At 44.1% G+C, this 20,243-nt stretch overlaps 1 protein-coding gene across 2 annotated transcripts; it reads left to right on the top strand.

The window, feature by feature from the left end:
- Window positions 1–48: 48 nt before the first annotated feature.
- Window positions 49–19,254, top strand: Stx5 (syntaxin 5). 2 transcript variants are annotated; one of them, XM_050137939.1, is made up of 12 exons: window positions 60–184; window positions 335–412; window positions 859–1,102; window positions 1,599–1,669; window positions 1,827–1,882; window positions 2,317–2,387; window positions 7,031–7,147; window positions 7,234–7,290; window positions 7,434–7,515; window positions 8,032–8,138; window positions 8,271–8,392; window positions 18,522–19,254. In XM_050137939.1, the coding sequence occupies exons 3-12, from the start codon at window positions 878–880 to the stop codon at window positions 18,679–18,681; spliced, it is 1,068 nt and encodes a 355-aa protein (XP_049993896.1). In that variant the 5' UTR covers window positions 60–184; window positions 335–412; window positions 859–877; the 3' UTR covers window positions 18,682–19,254. The 2 variants fall into 2 exon arrangements, with proteins under 2 accessions (XP_049993895.1, XP_049993896.1); XM_050137938.1 differs by lacking the exon at window positions 335–412 and having other exon boundaries at window positions 49–184.
- Window positions 19,255–20,243: the final 989 nt, after the last annotated feature.

The following is a 20,243-nucleotide window of genomic DNA, read 5'->3' on the forward strand; positions in this document are numbered from 1 at the left end:
CTTCCTGTCTCCGGGCTTAGAAAAATAGGCGTGGCGCGGTAGCACGTCACGGGGGTGGGGTTACGCGTGGGTGACGTGGCGGCTCCTGCTCTTGGGTCCGATTTCGGCGGCTTACTAGTCCGGCGAGGAGGCGGCGACGGCCTGGGGAGAGTGGCAGTGACGGCGGCGGTAGGCAGCAGAGGAGGTAGGGCTTCGCTCAAATGTGGGTCCAGTCTTTGTGGGTCGTCTCAGCTCAGGGGCAGCGGCTTGACGGTGGGGGAGGGGACAAAGAAGGGAGCCAGGGGCAAGTCCTGCTGGCGGCTCCGCGAAAGCGCATACCTCGCTGTCCAATCAGGAAAGGCCTTGTTGAGAAAGACGTCGGCCCTGTCCAATCGGTGGCTGCAGTCTTCCAACAGGCGGAACTTTGATGGAGGTGGGACTTCCTGTTTTAAATAAACACTTTAGAGGTTTTCCCCCCCTCCGCCCACCCTAGTGTGTCCACCTCTGGAGGTCGGTTGCCGGTTTCCCGTGAGGGGGTGAAGGAAAACAAACCAGAGGGCACGTTTAGGATCTGGGCCAACTGCAAAGGTCTGGCTAGAGGCTCAGGGCCGCAGGACCAGGCTCTGGCTGTTTTCTCGACTTTAGGGCCACCGGCCGGTGCTTTGGCCATCAGAGCCAAGTTGGAAGGAGAATCTGAGGAGCTCGCCTTGGGCCTGGAGGAAGCTGACCCTTCTCGCCGTGGCCGGGCTGCAAGATCTACGGGTGGCCTTGGGCTCGAAAGTCTGTCAAATACGGGAAAGGGCCTGAGGATTTGCTAGTTGAGGGAAGAGTTTGGGGAAAGAGGCTGTCTGGAGAATGACGTTCTCCTCTCCACAACAGTCCGAGGTTATGCGACTCAATGATCCCGCGGAAACGCTACGGATCTAAGAACACGGATCAGGGTGTCTACCTGGGTCTCTCAAAGACACAGGTTCTGTCCCCTGCAACTGCTATCAGTAGCAGCAGCGACATCGCTCCTTTGTCCACCCCGGTGGCCCTGGTCCCTTCCCCTCCCGACACCATGTCCTGCCGGGATCGGACCCAGGAGTTCCTGTCCGCCTGTAAGTCGCTGCAGAGCCGTCAGGTAAGGTACCGGAGTGGAAAAACAGGTGTGAGCCCAACTAATGCTTACGTTCTATCTGCTAGTTACCTAAAGTTACTTCACAGATTTTAGATTATCGAATGTTACCAGTAAGAGTGGAAGAATTATCTTCAGTAGAGATTAAGAATAGTTTAAGTAACTTGTTCTGAATACCACAAACGATGAGTCAAGATTTAAAGCTGCATCTGCTTCTATGTTATGTTGTTCCCCAGCACAGCGAAACTGTGTATTTAAATCTTCTTGCTCATATTTGAATTTTTCTACTACATAGCCCTGTTCTTCTGTAGCTAGCAACAGTTCATTAATTTTAAACTCTAAGCCTTCTCATTCATGGAAAAACTTTTTTTCTTAGCTATTACCCCCTGATAAATTTATAGATTGTCTGATGCCAACAGCACTAGAGTGTTTAGTGGGATTGTGAGGGAGCGGTGAATCGCGAAGAGACCTAAAGCAGTCACTTTTTGACATTGCTTTTCAGAATGGAATCCAAACAAATAAACCAGCTCTTCGTGCTGCCAGACAACGCAGTGAATTTACCCTTATGGCCAAGTGAGTTAAGAGAGGCTTTGTGGTGGGGTGATATAAAGGCTGAGAAGTCAATTTGCCTGTGTTGATTTGGCTGAGTGGGGTTGGTTGTGTTGGGGCTTATGGAAGTAGCCTGCCTCCTGCCCTTTACCACAGCCTTTTCCCTGATGATCCTTTACAGGCGCATCGGGAAAGATCTCAGCAATACATTTGCCAAGCTGGAGAAGCTAACAATCTGTGAGTGTTTGGTAGATCTTTCCTAGGTGGGAGTGGGACAGTGAAACGGTACTAGGAAGTGAGGCTCATGGAGGTTTTGTTTTTCCTATGGTGCTGGAGATTTTTTTTTATATTTATTTATTTATTTATTTATTTATTTACTTTGTATACAATATTCTGTCTGTATGTATGCCTGAAGGCCAGAAGAGGGCACCAGACCCCATTACAGATGTCTGCAGGCCACCACGTGGTTGCTGGGATCTGAACTCAGGACCTCTGGAAGAGCAGCCAGTGCTCTTAACCGCTGAGCCATCTCTCCAGCCCCGACCGGTGCTGGAGATTTTAAACCAGGCCTTTGTGCCTTAAAGCAAGGCCTCTACACCTGAACTGTATTCCTAGCCCTCTGAGCCTTGTCATTACCCTTACCTGTTGTAACACCTCGTCTGTCTCTGCAGTGGCAAAGCGCAAGTCCCTCTTTGATGATAAAGCAGTAGAAATTGAGGAGCTAACATACATCATCAAACAGGTGAGCTGCTAGCCGTCAGGAGAGCCCAGCATTCTAATTAGATTACTTCCATCATTTTCCATCGCCATGAATCCCTAGGGTAAGTACCTAGACCTGTGTCCACACACCCTGCCCCTCCATTGAGTCAGTAGACACTTAGGAACATCTAGCATTTATAAAGCACTGTTCTAAATGCTGATGGAACAGATGGGAAGCAAGATGATTTTCTTCAAAGGCTCACTGTTCTTAAGAGTTACCCAGCATAAGGGCCTGCACTTAAAATGGGTAGGTGATAGTACAGAAAAGATTCTACAAAAAGATGGATGAACCAGGATGCTGAGAAAGATTGACAGAGGATATGAAATGTGAGCTGGGTTCAGAGCTAGGTGGAGGTGGTAGAAGGACTTAACAGTCTGAGGGGTCTATATGTAGAGGTGTTGATTAGAAAAAGGAGAGGTCAGCCAGAGGATGGTGGTGGCACGTACCTTTAATCGCAACACTCAGGAGGCAGAGGCAGGGGATCTCTGATTCCAGGCCAGCCTGATCTATAGAGTAAGCTATAGGACTAGGACAGCCAGAGTTATACAGAAAAAAAAAAAAAAAAAAGAAGCAAGTCCGTTGTGTATAATTTCCTTATGTTTGTCTTCATTTCCTCCATCCTTTCGACTTTTCCAATAGAAGGAAAAGAGTGGGAGGGGAAACAAAAGGTTTTTCAGATACCCCAGGAACAAGTTCTTTGTTTTCAAGACTGCCAGGCACGTGTGTGTGTGTTTGTTTGTTTGTTTGTTTGAAAACAGGCTTTCTCTATATATCCCTGGTTGTCCTGGAACTTGCTCTTTAGACTAGGTTAGCCTCGAACTTAGAGATCCACCTGTCTTTGCCTCTTGAGTGCTGCAATTTAAGGCATATACCATGCCTGGCTACTACATGCTGGTGTTTGTGATTCTTCTGCCTCAGCCTCCCAAGCACAGGGATTTTACCATGTATCACCATGCCTGTCCGGGATTTTCCTTTCTGCTTGTTCACAGGTATATTACAAGTGCTTATATAATAGTATCGAACCTGACTATTAGTTGCCTAAGTGAGTGACCAGCAAGAAGTTGGTTGTTAGCTGGGCGGTGGTGGCGCACGCCTTTAATCCCAGCACTCGGGAGGCAGAGGCAGGCGGATCTCTGTGAGTTCGAGGCCAGCCTGGTCTACAAGAGCTAGTTCCAGGACAGGAACCAAAAGCTACGGAGAAACCAAAAATCCAAAAAAAAAAAAAAGAAGAAGAAGAAGTTGGTTGTTTGACTGAGTGGCTAGTTGTAAGAGTGTTAGGGACCTTGATAACCAAGTGTAGAATCATGTGTCGGGGCAACATGTAGAGTCTGATCTGAAACATGGATGGGGTGGGGTAGAGGCTAAGGAGGCAGTTGGTGTGACTATATAGTACAAATAATGGTGGCAGAGGCCAGAGAGCAAATGCATTTAAGAGGTGCTATGCTGGTGAAAGAGTCTTGGGTTGCTATTGGGGTTATTAACCACTTAAGAACTATGTCACTGGTTTCTGAAAAATATGAAGTTGCTTTGTCACCCACTTAGGTTGTGACCATATGTGAGCTCCTAAATTCTGAGTTGCCACTGTCTTATCAGTAAGTTAGAGATAATAAAAGTACCTGCCCCAAACATGGGCAGTAGTGGCACATGCCTTAAATCCCAGGACTTGTGAGGCAGAGGCAAGCCTGGTCTGCAGAGTGAGTTCCAGGACAGGCTCCAAAAGCTACAAAGAAATCCTGTCTTGAAAAAAAAAAAAAAAAAAAAAGGCAAAGAAAAAAAGTATTATCTGCCCCACAGATTTTATGAGGATCTTTTGTTTCTTTTTTTGGGGGGAGAGGTTCAAGACAGGATTTCTCTGTGTAGCCCTGACTGTTCTGGAATTCAATCTGTAGTACAGGCTTGCCTCAAATTCAGAGATCTGTCTGCTTTGTAGGCCAGGTTGGCCTTAATTAAACGCAGAGATCATCTGCCTCTGCCTCCCAGTTGCTGGAATTAAAGGTGTACACCCCACCGACTGCCCATTTGTTTGCTTTTGTCAGTTGCTGACACCGGATTTTCAAAGCTGAGAATATTTCAGGTTGGTTGGCTGAAGAAGTAGTATTTGAGCTGTGTGTGAATAGTGAGGAAAAGGAGCTCATCTGATGATCTGGTGAGAATGTATTCCAGAAAGTGGGAATGCAGTGCAGAAAATGGGCATAGCAGAAGGAAAGGTCTCAAGTGTGGGTCGCATACCACAGCAGCAGAATACAGTTAGAGAAGTAGACAGTGGCCAGACAGAGGGCCTGCGTAAAACAACTTAAACATGAAGGTTGTATTCTAAAATTGAATGATGAGTTCTTGGGAGATTTTCAAGCAGAGGAATGACAATACCCTGGGTTTTCTTTTTTGTGTTCTGTTTTGTTTTTTCTTACATTATTTATTTTTAAATATTTATTTGGATTTGGTTTTGAAGATCATACTAGCCACATTTAGGCAGTAGATTATAGGAAGGCAGACTAAAAAGAAGGCAGTCATTAAGAAGGCTCTTGGAGGTTTTTCGAGTAGAGATGATGGTTAGAGTTTATGAGGTAGAAAAGAAGATAATGTAGATAATTGGAATCATTTGGGTTCATTGTGAGCAAATGATGGTTCCACGTGGATTTGAAGAAAAAGGGAATAGAGGTGTTACTTGGTTTTGTTTGCTTTTTTTTATTATTGATTGATTGATTGATTGATTGAGGCAGGGTCTCACTGTGTAGACCAGGCTGGCCTTGAACTCATAGAACTACTTCTGCCTCCCAAGTGTTGTGATTGAAGGCATGTACCTCTAGCCTGCTTAAAAACATTTTTAAAAATGTTTATAAGTGTTTTGTGTACATGTATCTGTTTGTACCATGTGTGTGCTTGATGCCTGTGGAGGCCAGAAGAAGACATTGAGTATCCTAGAACTGCAGTTACACATGGTTTTGAGCTAACATATGGGTGTTAGAAGTTGAGCCTGTCCTCTATAAGAGTAACGAGTGCTCTTAATCACCGAGCCAACTCTAGAGCCCATTTGTAGTTTAAGATAGAATCTCATCTATCTTAGGCTGACCTTAAATTCATTGCAGTCCACCTACCTCTGGTGGGATTTTAAGTAAAAACACAGTGACCAGCTGAGCATCTGATGAATGGTGGTGCCATTTACTAAAATGGAAAAAGACAGGGAGGGAATGTGACTTTGAGGGGATTGAGTACAGGGTTTCTCTGTAGCTTTGGAGCCTGTCCTGGAACTAGCTCTTGTAGACCAGGCTGGCCTTGAACTCACAGAGATCCGACTGTCTCTGCCTCCCAAGTGCTGGGATTAAAGGCATGCACCGTCGCCCACCACCCGGCAGTAGAAAAGTTTTCTATGCTGATTTAAGAGAGAACATTGTAAGATGCTTAAACAGCAAATAAATAAAAAGCAGTTAATGGGCTTTTTGTTGTTGTTGCTTTTTAATTTTTTTGTTTGGGTGCAGGGAAGAAATCCAGGGCCTGTGTTTGCTGCCCTACACCCCCCCCCCCCCCCCCCCCCCCCCCCCGGCCTCTCGTTATATTTGACACAGTACTGAGTACACAATAAGCACTTAGTAGATTATGGTTCTGTTTAGGTGATCTCATTTGTCAAGTGTATTTTAGCATATAGTTTTTGATAGTATGTAGGTAGACTAAGGAAATGTGGGTGATCAGAAGCCTTCAGTTTGAGTTTCTGCATGGGAAATAGTACTTCACCTAAGCTAGAACCCAAAGGAAGGAGCTGTTATGGCAAAGAAACAAAAAGTGCATTTGGTCAGAAACTCTAGAAAGGTAGACCTGTCATTAGCGAATGTGAGTCCAGGGTTATAGAGAGGTGTGTGGTTGGGCCTACTTAGAAAGCCTCTAGAAATGCTTGAATTTTGTCTTCAATGTATTTCTCATACTCACTTTAAAAATTCTAAAATTATATTTGTTTGTGGTTTTGGGGGGTGGTATCTGAGTGTCATGGCCTACATGTAGAGTTGGTTATCTCTTTCCCTTGTATGGGTCCCTGGGGTTGACTTGAGGTTGCCAGGCATGGCAACAAGCTCTTTTGTCTATTGAGCCATCTTGCTGACTCTCATACTCTATTCCTGATGCCTGGGTAATAGTGTGTTGGGACAGGTTTTCTCTGACGTCACTGTGGAGAATGGAATGTAGGAGACACATTGGCAGTGATATGAATTCACTGTATGTGATTTTGAATAAATCACAGCAAGTCTTTTGCAGTATTAGAAATTCTGTGTAAAATTTTGCTTCTTTGATACTTCTAGGAAAATAGGGTGATTTTTGCCTTTTCTTGGGTTTTATTCAAGTACTCTGTCAGCATGCTACAGGTACAAGATTTTGGCCTTTGTAAGGGTTCTATGCCCTTACAAGGTAAAGTATAGCAGAAAGGTGGAAGGCAGATAAATCATTCACTTAGAAATGGTGAGACCATCAACTTCCTTTTTCTGCAAGGAATGAACAGTCTTTGAATAGTCCCAGTGCCACCTTCTGATCTGACTAGACACTTGACTAGTTTTATCTTGTCCTCTCTGCCAGGGGTAACACAGATGGGGTCAATGACTGGAGACTTCTTGCTTAATACTCTTCTTCTGCTCTCTTACCAGGATATCAATAGCCTCAACAAACAGATTGCTCAACTTCAAGATTTTGTGAGGGCCAAGGGTAGCCAGAGTGGCCGGCATCTGCAGACGCATTCCAACACCATTGTAGTTTCATTGCAGGTGAGACCCTGGGGATGGAAGAAGTGAGGAAGGGGATAACAGAAAGTGACTTCTTTGAATGACCCAATTGTTCTTGCTTTTTATAGTCAAAACTGGCTTCCATGTCCAATGACTTCAAATCAGTTTTAGAAGTGAGGACTGAGGTAAATGGGATCTATATAGGTGGGAAGAATCTGTGGTATGGACCCAAGAGGAAAAGGGGAAGGGCAAGTTATCCAGAGTCATGGGGTCAACATACCCACTTTCCAGAGAGACTCAGGACCTTTGCATTTCCCCCCAACATCAGAACCTGAAACAACAGAGGAACCGTCGGGAACAGTTCTCCCGGGCACCAGTGTCGGCCCTGCCTCTTGCCCCCAACCACCTTGGTAAGTCAGAAACAATATGGGAAGCCTATTAGCTAAGTTCTGGCTGTGGTAGTATCCCTATTGCTAGTATAACAGACATATGCCACTATTCCCCACTTGAATTGCTTTTTTTGTTGTTTTTTTGTTTTGTTTTTTTTGTAAGATTCATTTATTATGCATAGTGTTCTGTCTGCATATATGCCTGCAGGCCAGAAGAGGGAGCCAGGTCTATTACAGGTGGCTGTGAGCCACCATCTGGTTGCTGGGAATTAAACTTAAGACTTCTAAAAGAACAGCCAGGGCTCTTAACTGCTGAGCCATTTCTCCAGCCCCTTAAATTGCTTTTTGTTGTTGTTGTGAGGCAGAGTCTCTCTCTATAGTCTTGGCTGTCCTGGAACTTGCTATGTAGATCAGACTCAAACTCAGATCCTTTTGCCTTAGCCTCAGGAGTGCAGAGCTTAAAGTCATGTGTTACCATGACAGGCCCTGAACCTGCTTTTAATCATTAAAACGTGCCATGTCCTGTTTCTCCTCCAGGGGGTGGTCCTATAGTTTTGGGAGCAGAGTCCCAAGCCTCCAGGGACGTGGCCATTGACATGTTGGACTCTAGAACAAGCCAGCAACTTCAACTTATTGATGAGCAGGTACCCAGGCTCTGAAATGTAGAGGATCAGCTCCTCTTTTGTCTTATGTTCTCCTGGAGTGTTTGGAATGTGATATAGTGAAAATGTCTTAAAAACTCAGGCCCTCGTTCATGGTGCTTTCTTCTTCTGAAGGATTCCTACATCCAGAGTCGGGCAGACACCATGCAGAACATCGAGTCTACAATCGTTGAGCTGGGTTCCATTTTTCAGCAGTTGGCACACATGGTTAAAGAACAGGAGGAAACTATTCAGAGGTGAGCCATTCTCACTCCATACAGTGGAACTTTCTCTTCTCCAGGGATTAGCATCTTGAAGTTCCCAGGTACAGCTTGGGGGTCTTTGGAAGAGTGAGTGAATCCTTAACCCCCATGAGTCCTAATTCACCAGCTTCTAATCACTTAATAAGAGGGCCTGATGTGGTGATGCACGCCTTTAATCCCAGCATCCTGGAAACAGAAGCAGGCAGATCCCTATGAGTTTGAGACTGGCCTGGTTAACATAGTGAATTCCAAGACAGTCTGGGAGGAGGGCTATACATAAAGAGAGACCCTTTTTTAATTTTGTCTTTTATTTTCTGAGACAGAGTTTCTCTGTGTAGCTTTAAAGCCAATCTTGGAAACGCATGTAGACCAGGCTGGCCTTGAACTTGCAGAGATCAACCTGCCTCTGCCTCCCGAGTGCTGGTGCTGGGATCGAAGGCATACACCACCACTGCCCCCCAATTTTTTTTTTTGAAGACAGAGTTTCTTTGTGTAACAACCCTAGCTGTCCTGGAACTCACTTTGTAGACCAGCTGGCCTTCAACTCACAGAGATCTATCTGCCTGCCTCTGTTTCCCAAGAGATGGAATCAAAAGCATGAGCCACCATCACCCAGCAAGGGACCCTTTTTAAAAAAGAAAAAAAATTACTGAGGGCCTGGAAGTACAGTCTGGTTGTAAAGTGTTTGCCTACCATACATGAAGGCTTAGGATCGGTCTTCAGAATCATAGACAAAAGGAAAGAAAGCAATTGGTGGCACCAACTAACTGGCCCAGCGGTATAGGAACTTTCTACATAAGCCTAGTGACAGTTTGATCACTGCAGTCAGGTGAAGGAGAAACAAGAGACCAGCACCACAGAGTTGTCTTCTGCTGCTGTATCTGTGCCCCCCCCCCCATAGCAATAAAAATGTAAAAAAAAAAAACAAAAAACAGCTAAGAAGGGAGCACAGTATGCAGCCTTTATTTTTGAGCACTGTTTGAGCTCAGGAGTGCAAGGCCATCTCTACAAGTGTAGTCAAGCTGTATTTCAAAAATTAAAAGAGATGGCTCAGCAGTTAAGAACACTTGTTCCTTCTCCAAAGGACCTGGGTTCAATTCCTAGTACGCACATGGTGTTGCACAACCATATTTAACTCTAGTTCAAGGGGATCCAGTGCCCTCCCCTGGCCTCCACAGGCATCAAGGATACAAGTGATATACAAACATGGAAAGCACACATTAAACAGGTTAATAAGTGAATAAGTCTAATTTTAAAAAACTTAATAATTATATGAGAACAGGTATTGTAGTATATGCCTTTAATCCCAGTACTCCAGGAGTAGAGGTGGGCAGATCTCGAGTTTTGTTGTTGTTCTGGTTTGGTGTTTTTAGATTTATTTTTTTATTTTATGTATATGAGTGTTTTACTTGCATTTGTATATGTGCCCTGTGTGCCTGGTTCCCACAGAGGTCAGAAGAAGCCATCAGAATCCTGGAAACTGGAGTTAGAAATGATTGTGAAACACTATTGGGTACTGGTAATTGATCCTAGGTCCTCTGCAAAATAGCAAGTGCTCTTAATTGTTAAGCTCTCTCTCCAATTCCTCGATATCTGCATTTGAGGCTGGCCTGGTTTACATAGCACGTTCCAGGCCAGTCAGATCTAATGTTGAAATCTTGTCTCAAAAAAACAAACAAACAAAAAACATGTTTTCAATGTTATCTTCATTCTGTTGTTAAGCTAAGAAATTTTAAATTTCAAATAGTGAATTTTTATGTTTGTTTGAGACAGGCTCTCATATCTTATCTCACGCTAGCTTTAAATTCACTATATAATACTTCCTATGTATGTGAGACTGGCCTGACTCCATCTCTTCAATGTTAGGATAATAGACAAGTGCCACCCTCCTGACTATTTTCATGAAACTCCAGCATGGGCAAGGTGGAGAGCTGAGACAGATGGAAGGGGCTCACTGGTTAGTCAGCCTAGCTAAAGCAGCAGGGCTCAGGTTCTTCTCAGGAAAATTAGAGCCTGATACAACAGAATACCTGACTGTTCTGGCATCTGGGTGCACACACATGCACACATATCCATACACATACATATACACAACAAATCTGAGGCTGAAGAGATTACTCAGTGCTTTAAGAGCACTCACTGTCCTTCCAGAGAACCCAAGTTCAGTTGTAGCCTTCATATCAAGTGACTTACAACCACCTATAACTCTAGCTGCAGGTGATCTAATACCTCCACAGACAAATACATATAATTAAGAGTAAAACATTAGGGCCGGAGAGATGGCTCAGTGGTTAAGAGCATTGTCTGCTCTTCCAAAGGTCCTGAGTTCAATTCCCGGCAACCACATGGTGGCTCACAACCATCTGGAATGAGGTCTGGTGCCCTCTTCTGGCCTGCAGACGTACACACAGACAGAATATTGTATACATAATAAATAAATATTTAAAAAAAAAAAAGAATAAAACATTAGAGAGAGACACCATGGATCCGCCGGAGACAGACGCTGGGAATTTTACCCAGTAAGCCATTGCCACGTGGCAATACACAGATTAATAGAAATGGGTTAAATTAAGATGTAAGAATTAGCCAATAAGAAACTAGAGCTAATGGGCTAATAAGCAGTGTTTTAATTATACAATTTCTTTTTCGGAGCTGAGTGGCCAGGACAAATAAGCAGCCCTCCTTGCAACAATTGGTACTCCAATGTGGTCGTCTGTATTGACGTAAAAACTGAGAAAGTTTGAAAAGGAATTCTAGACACAAAAATACAGAGTTTAACACTGCTCTTTGCTGTTTGCTGGCAGCATGCCACAGCTCCTTTAAGAGAGGTTTTCCAGACTCAGCCATAGCAAAAGAAAAAAAGCCAAGCCGCACAGTTTTAAAATGTCCGCTTTCTAGGTTGTGCTGCCAGCGTGACCTCTGGCTCTTTTTTTTTTTTTTTTTTTTGATTTTCGAGACAGGGTTTCTCCTTATCTTTTGGTTCCTGTCCTGGAACTAGCTCTTGTAGACCAGGCTGGCCTCGAACTCACAGAGATCCACCTGCCTCTGCCTCCTGAGTGCTGGAATTAAAGGTGTGCACCACCACCGCCTGGTACCTCTGGCTCTTTGAGGCTGGAGGTCCAGCCACAGAGCATTTGAGTGGGGTCTGTGAGCAGGCTGCTGCAGCTTGCTTAATGGCGGCTTGGACTGGCTGTGTGCCTAGAAGTGGGGCAGTGTGCATGGCTCAGAGGCACAAGCAGCTCCACCATGTTGGACTGGGCGGCCAAGCAGACACTAACATGTTACATTGATTAATGATGCAGCTTAAGTTTTTAAGAAGCACTTAGCATTTTAAGAAGTGCTCCTGGACAGTAAAGAATTACAGATACACAGTAGGACAGATTCAGACATAAAAGACCTCTAAATGGGTCAGTGTTGGATAAATGTACATAGGCTTGGGAGAGAGAAGAAAAAAGTATAGTGTCTTCAAATAAAGTTAATGCTTTAAAAAGGTCTTTAAAGAGACAGAGTACAGACATAGATTAAAGGAGTAAAAAATAAAATAAATATTAAAAAGTAATAAGAATAAAAAATGATAAATAAAATGTGAGGAGGCTGGTGTGGTACACATGGGAGGTGGAGGCAGAGGAACCAGTTGTTTAAAGGTCATCAGCTCTATAGGAAGTTCAAGGCCATGGTCTGGGCTCTCTCTATATATATTATATATATATTTTTTTTCTCAACTGGTTATTTTATTGGCAAGCTGCATTTTGGGGTTACAAAGAAAGGATCAATCACTTTATTATGTATCTCAAAAGGTAATCTTACAAAAAATTTAAAGAATCACAAATCTAAACTTTTGTATATGAAAAACAATCAATCAGCTCTACTTTAAATCCTCAGGGGACACACTTATTCAGCTACAGGTTTTATATATATATATCAGGAAGCTGAGGGCAGAAATAGGTGCAAAGAATCAATCATCACCCTGATCGCAAACCCATCCCAGCAAGACAGGTATGTCAGCCAATAATAACCGATCTGGGCTATATTTTAAGACCCACTTCCAAAGAACAAACTAAGGATATCCACAATAATAGAGTGCTCACTTGCCTGTGGTTTACTAGGCTTGTGGATTCAGTTCCACAGAAGAAAAGGGGTAAGCAAAAAGAATAGACAACGTTTTTTAGGAGTTTTGTTTCAGAATGCAGCAAGAAAGTCATGTTTCATTGCTTGTACTTATAATTCTGGTACTCAGGAGGGCTGAAGTTGGAAAGATTGTGAGTTTGAGGACAGCCTGCTTGGACAACTTCATAAAACTCAGTCTCAAAAAGAATTAAAAGCTGATGACTGGAGAGATGACTCAGTGGTAAAGATCACTGACTGCTCCTCCAGAGGATCTGGGTTTGAGTCTAAATACCCACATGGTATCTTACAACCACTTGTGATACCAGTTCCAGGGGACCTAGCACACCCTCTTTTTGCCTCTACAGGTACCAGGCATGCATGTGCTACACAGATTTTACACACACACACCCATGCACATGTCAGAAACAGAGCTGACAAACGGATGAATGATAAAGCACTACATCCAGCCCTCGTGCTGCAAGGAACTGGAAGGGAAGGAAGGGAGGAGTGGAGGAAAGAAGCCAAAATCAAACATGTTCTTCTTATCCACATACCTCTTTGAAAAAGTCGTGGCCTATGTCTTTAGTCCCAGCACTCAGGAGGCTTGGGCAGGCAGATCTCTGTGACAAGGCCAGCCTGGTCTACAGAACAAGTTCCAGAACAGGCTCCAAAGCTACACAGAGAAACCCTGTCTTGAAAACAAAACAGAGAGAGAGAGAGAGAGAGAGAGAGAGAGAGAGAGGAGAGAGAATATGAAAGCAAATGTTTAAGAAATATAAGTATCAGAGGAGGCAGGCGGATCTCTGTGAGTTCGAGGCCAGCCTGGCCTACAAGAGCTAGTTCCAGGACAGAAACCAAAAAGCTATGGAGAAACCCTGTATCGAAAATCCAAAAAGAAAAAAGAAAAAGAAATATAAGTACCAAGGTCATTGTAGAAATTAAAAACAACAATAAAGAGAACCTGTATGGATTGTAATCCTAGGAGACAAAGGCACAAGCATCAGCTAGCCTCAGCTGTGTACTTCTGGACCAGCCGCCTTTGCAAAAAACAACCCATCAGTCATAAGGATAATGAACTTAAAAGAATCTGGTGTGGGGACTGAAGAGATGACTCAGAGGTTAAGAGCACTGGCTGTTCTTCCAGAGGTCCTAAGTTCAATTCCCAGCAACCATATGGTCACTCATAGCCACCATAATGAGATCTGGTGCCCTCTTCTAGTATGCAGACAGAACACTGTATACATAGTAAATAGATCTTAGAAAAAAATAAAATAAAAATCTGGTTTGTTAAGTTTCTCAGGAAGGGGAAATTACAGTTACAAAGTTGGTTTGGTCATTATGTTGAAAAGTCTCAAGGTGTCATCCATCTCTTCTCACTCAGCTAGAGATGGACATCAGAACAGGGTGCAAGAGGGTTTCCTGTCTGCTGCTCCTTTTTTGTTTTGTTTTTGTCTTTTTTGAGACAGGGTTTCTCAGTAGCTGTGGATTCAGTCCTGGAGCTCACTCTGTAGACCAGGCTGGCCTCGAACTCACAGAGCCTCTGCCTTCCGAATGCTGGTATTAAAGGCATGCGCCACCACCACCTGGCTCTTTTACATTTATTGTGTGTGTGTGTGTGTGTGTGTGTGTGTGTGTGTGTGTGTGTGTGTGTAGGTGTGCATGTGTCATGGCCCTCATGTGGAGGTCTAAGACCAACATGATGTGGGAGCCAGTTCTCTACGGTGTGGGCTTTAGGGATCAGGCTTTATGGCATCCTTACCTGTTGAGCCCTCTCTGAGGCTCGTGCCTGGAATTTTTAATTCAAGAGGAAAAAGGCTACGAACAGTGACTGAGTATGTAATTCAGTGGTAGAGCACTGACTAGCATGTACATGTCCTGGGTTTGATCTTATAGCACAAAGGAGGTGGGGGTACTATATCTGATATCTGTTTTCCTTGATACAAAGGCAGTCTGGCATTAAATGCTTCCTAATGCAATACAAGATACGTAGCATCTCCTTTCATGTATACCATACAAAATAATTTAACCAGGGGTCACTGGAACCTGTGTTTGATTTTCTAAGTTAACATTGGAGAACCAAAAGTTTTTCTTTTTTGGAAGAACAGTAACAAGGCCAACAGACAACCAGGCTAGAACAGTAACAAGGCCAACAGACAACCAGGCTATAGGATACTGCAAGGAATGCAGCCTTTTTTCTTCACAAGGCAGCATAGTCAGGAAGGAGTACCAGACTGTAGAAAGAGCTCAGAGGTTAAAAGCACTAGCTGTTCTTCCAGGGGACCTGGGTTCAATCCCCAGCACCCACATGACAGCTCACAGCTGTCTATAACTCCAGTTTCAGGGAATCATACACTCTCACACAGGCATACGTGTAGGCAAACACCAATGCACATGAAAAGGAATAATTTTTTTTTAAATATTTATTTATTTATTATGTATACAATATTCTGTCTGTGTGTCTGCCTGCAGGCCAGAAGAGGGCACCAGACCCCATTACATATGGTTGTGAGCCACCATATGGTTGCTGGGAATTGAACTCAGGACCTTTGGAAGAGCAGGCAATGCTCTTAACCTCTGAGACATCTCTCCAGCCCCAGGAATAAATTTTAAAAATAAATAGTCCTAGCACTCCAGAGGCAGAGGCAGGTGGATCTCTATGAGTTCAAGGTCAGCCTGGTCCACAGAGCGAGTGAGTTTCAGGACAGTCAGGACTGTTCACAGAGAAACCCTGTCTCACAAAAACGGCAACAACAACAACAAAAACCCTCTACCTGGACACAGATCACATGTACTTGATTGTGAAGGTTTTTCAACAATCTGCTCTCTGCTTCCCATTGCTTTTTGTTTTGCCTCTTTTATTTTTTTTTTTATGAGACATAGTCTCATTATGTAGCCCTGACTGGCATGGAACTGAGTCTCTGCCTCCCAAATGCTGAGGTTAAAAGTCATGTACTACCACCCCTTCCTGGCCTTATTTGTGACATCTTTTTAACTGAAAAACAAAAAACAAAGAACATTTTTTTTTTCCCACCAGGTATGGTCACATGCCTTTATTCCCAGCATTCTGGAGAAGGTAGATCTTTGTGTGTGTATATAGTGAGTTCCAGGTCAGCCAGGGCTATGCAGTGAGACTTTTTCTCAAAAATAACAAAAACCCAACAGGACTGTGTGTGCAGGTGTGTTTAGGTGCATAAGTAGCACAGCAACTGTGGAGTTGTTTCTCCTATCATGTGGATCCCAGGGATTAAAGTCAGGTCCTCAGACAGGTACTCTACCCACTGAGCCATCTTTCCCAGCCTCTATAATCTTTTATATACAAGATTGCATGTATAAGGTTGATCCATTTTTGTTAAGCAAAGCCATTCAGAACTACCATTATGAGCTTTATTCATTGTGAGATAACAAATAAACTACATTTAAAAATGTAGTTACGGCTAGGCAGTGGTGGCGCACGCCTTTAATCCCACCATTCGGGAGGCAGAGGCAGGCGGATCTCTGTGAGTTTGAGGCCAGCCTGGTCTACAAGAGCTAGTTCCAGGACAGGCTCCAAAGCCACAGAGAAACCCTGTCTCGAAAAACCAAAAAAAAAAAAAAAATGTAGTTACGGTGGTGGTGCACTCCTTTATTAGTTCCAGCATTCTGGGAGGCAGAGGCAGGCAGATTTCTGAGAATGAGGCCAGCCTGGTGTACAAAATGAGTTCCAGGGCAGCCAGGGCTGTACACAGAGAAACCCTGTTTCGAAAAACCAAAAGAGAGAGAGGACATTAAGAGAGATTTACATAGATATAATCTACATGGGAAGTAGAAAGTAGAAAAAGACAAGATCTCCTGAGTAAATTGGGAGCATGGAGACCTTGTGGAAGAATTGAAGCGGGTGGGGGGAGAGGCAGGGAAGGGAGCAGAGAAAAATGTAGAGCTCAATAAATATCAATTTAAAACAAAGATGCATTACTGGTAAAAAGAAAAAAAAAAGGAGAATAAGGCTATGCATGGTGGCATATGCCTTTAGTCTCTCAAGTACTCAGGTGGATCTCTCTGAGTTTGAGGCCAGCCTGGTTTATGTAATAAGTTTTAGGACCCAAGGCTGTTCAGAACCTATCTCAAAAAGCAAAATAAAGTAACTATTGCCGACAGTGTGAACCTGGTATCTTAGCCTCTCCAACATAAAAAAGAACCACAATTCAGGTTTCTGAATTGAGATGCTGAGTTGAGCTTAATCCCTTTGCTTGTCTTTTCAGGACTTTAAACTTGCAGCCCCCTGTCCAGCTCTTTTCCATTTCTAGCCAGATTGCTAGGACCCAGCTGGGCCATACTCAGCTCCTAGAGGGTTTTAGGTCAAGGACCTCTAAAAAATTTAGGGTGTGTTTCATCATACGTTGCTTACTGATGGGGTTATGTTTTGAATAATTTGCTATGAGATGATTTTACACATGACAGAATATAGTTACATGAGTTAAAATAGGTTTTATGTCAGCAGGCAGTACAGTCCTAGTAGATCGCCATGCTTTCTAGGTAGGCAGGGTGTCTGAATCATCTGAAATAGACAGTGTTTCTCTGTGTAGCTTTGGAGCCTGCTCTAGAACTTGCATGTGTGCTGTAGGCTAAAGGAAAGCGTCAGATGTTCCCTATTACTTTGTTCTTCGAGGTAGGGGTCTCCCTTAGCCTGAAACTTGTTTTTTTTTTTTTTTCGGGTAGCCAATGAAACCCAACTTTTTCCTATTTTCTCCTCCCACCCACTGTATTGTAGGTATAGACAAGGTAAAACCATGGCCAGCTTGTTATGTGGGTACTGGGATCCAAATTCAGATCCTCTTGGTTGCCAGGCAAGCACTTTTCCTACTGAGCTATCTGCCCAGCCACAATACTTGGGTTTTAGGATTGTGCGCATAGATTGTCCAGAGAAGGTTTTATTTTCTTCAGTAAGTTTTCAAAATCATCCTTCCCCTGAGGACTTGTTCCCCAGAGACACTGCTCTCTGGATGTAAGGTTTGTATTATTCTTTGAGTTCCTGTCTATATTAAGTTGTCCTCATCCCCCAGCCGGAATTTTCTTACTGTAGTGGTCTGAACTTTACCCCCATTATAACAATGTTCACCGGTGTGGTGGCACACAAATTTACTCCCAGCACTTGGAACACAGAGGCAGGTCTGGTCTACATAATGAGTTCCAGGACAGCCAGGGCTACACAGAGAAACCCTGACTTGAAAATGCTAAAAAACAAAACAAAACCAAAAATAAAAGTAATAAATGTTCATTACCTGGAAAAAAATAAACAAATGCTAGATTAAAAATTACATATTTTATGTCGGGTGGTGATGGCACATGCCTTTAATCCCAGCACTCAGGAGGCAGAGGCAGGTGGATCTTTGAGTTCGAGGCTGGCCTGGTCTACAGAGCAAGTTCCAGGACAGGCTCCAAAGCTACACAGAGAAACCCTGTCTTGAAAAACCACACACACACAAAAAGGTATTTTAGGTGCTCATATGGATTGGGGTGCATCTCATATTTAACTCACTGAAAATGGAAACCTCATGAAAGGAGGTAGGGTTGTTTATGGCAATCTCATTTTTCAGATGTGGAAAATAAGACTTTGGTTAAATAACTCAATCTTAAGATAATAACCCACAGGCCGGGCGATGGTGGCGCACGCCTTTAATCCCAGCACTCAGGAGGCAGAGGCAGGCGGATCTCTGTGAGTTCGAGACCAGCCTGGTCTACAGAGCTAGTTCCAGGACAGGCTCCAAAGCCACAGAGAAACCCTGTCTCAAAAAACGGGGAAAAAAAAAAAAAAAAAAAAACCTGACAGAAAGGTTTCATACTAGAGCCAAGCATGGTCTACTACCCTAAATACTTGTATATACTCTTCTATATACTCATACATGTATACAAAAGAGATCACATGACATGAAACACTTTTTATTTCTGTGCATTGTGATCACCTTTCCATAGCAGTAAATAGATGACCTCAGCTTTCTTTTTAATCCGATGTCCTGTTTTCTCTCCTGGCTGTTTCTAGGATCGATGAGAACGTGCTTGGAGCCCAGCTGGATGTTGAGGCCGCCCATTCAGAGATCCTCAAGTACTTCCAGTCAGTCACCTCTAATCGGTGGCTCATGGTCAAAATCTTCCTCATCCTCATTGTCTTCTTCATCATCTTTGTGGTCTTCCTTGCCTGAACCCTCACTCACTCTGAGGCACTCCATGGAGGGCTTGGGACCCTCCTGGGAGGGCAGGTGGCCACTGTTGCCATTGAGCCCGTGTAGGGTGGTTGGGAGAAAGGCCATTTCCTTGGAACTGCTAAGAATGGCCAGTGTCCCTGTTTCCCGCCCTTGTCTTTGGCCACTCTGTCCTACCCCTCAGGCCCTTGAAACACACTGGTTCTGGATTTGGACTCTGCTGTGAAGTGGCTGGGAGCAGAAGCCAGCTAGGGGCCAGTGGAGGAGGTTGTCTCCACAAGGAGATTTTTATAAAAACCTTACCAGCCTCCCCCAAAGGTAACTTTGGCAGCAAGGGGAGATAATGCCCTCCTTGCCTCCTTGAGAGTGAGGCAAGGAGACAAAACTATCCCAGGGACCAACTTTACCATCAGGTTAGAACTTGACTGCCTCCCTCTGTTCACCATGTGAAGTGAGGGGGCTCTGAGCCCTTCAGTTGCCTGCACAAACCTGACTTTGGCTACTGGTGACTCTCAATCTGCCAAATGTGCTGCAGCCTGTTTCCTCCCAATTACAGCAAGACTGTCAGCCTCACTAGTGACGTTGTCATTTCTGGGTGGGGTCGTGCCCGGTACCAGAACCAGTAGGGTAGAGTTGGTGGCTCTGAAGGGCCCCACGGATAAGCAGGGTACTTTTGGGGCTCTTTACCCACAACTCCCTCCTAGAAAGGGAGCAAATACAACAGAACTTTATTAGAAGAATTTTCCTTTGAACTGGAGCCAAATGGCTTCATCATTGGGTGGCAACTTCCAGGACCATCTCAAGCAGTGCTGGGGCTGTTTTCATCTGTGTTCTCAGATCACTTAGCTTGATTCTTGAACTAAGTGAAGCAGGACCTCTGTTGCTGGGAGCAGAAGAGAACTTGTTCCCAGTTTTTGGCACCTTCTAAGACCCTCAGCAAATCCAAACCAGCCACTGAAAAATGGAGGCGACCCACCTACCACAGACCCTCAAGGGAGGTTAATGAGCTGCTCTGTCCGAACTGATTAGTATGGAAGCCACTGTTCCACGCCTACTGCTGTCCCCTCAGCAGCATCTGGATCCCAGGAACCTCAGGCCAACATAGAGTGTGTCCTAGCCACATTGAAGGCCTTGAACTCACAGAGGTCCACCTGCCTCTGCCTCCCTCAGTGTTGGGATTAAAGGCATAAGCCACCACCTCCCAGCCTGAAGGTTATTTCCTATAAGAGCTTTTGGGTTTGCCATTTAAAAATTTGTAATCACACCGGGCAGTGGTGGCACACTTTATTTATTTTTTATTTTTATTTATTTTTTTTAAGATTTATTTATTATGTATATACAGTATTGTCAGTATTCTGTCTGCATGTATGTCTGCAGGCCAGAAGAGGGCACCAGATCTCCTTACGGATGGTTGTGAGCCACCATGTGGTTGCTGGGAATTGAACTCGGGACCTTTGGAAGAACAGTCAGTGCTCTTAACCACTGAGCCATTTCTCCAGCCCCCCTATTTTTATTTTTTTTGGTTTTTTGAGATAGGGTTTCTCTGTGGCTTTGGAGCCTGT

The sequence above is a fragment of the Alexandromys fortis genome, unplaced genomic scaffold, assembly GCF_014885135.2.
Source record: "Alexandromys fortis isolate MF-2015 unplaced genomic scaffold, M_Fortis_MF-2015_v1.1 scaffold_3, whole genome shotgun sequence".
Classification (NCBI taxonomy): domain Eukaryota; kingdom Metazoa; phylum Chordata; class Mammalia; order Rodentia; family Cricetidae; genus Alexandromys; species Alexandromys fortis.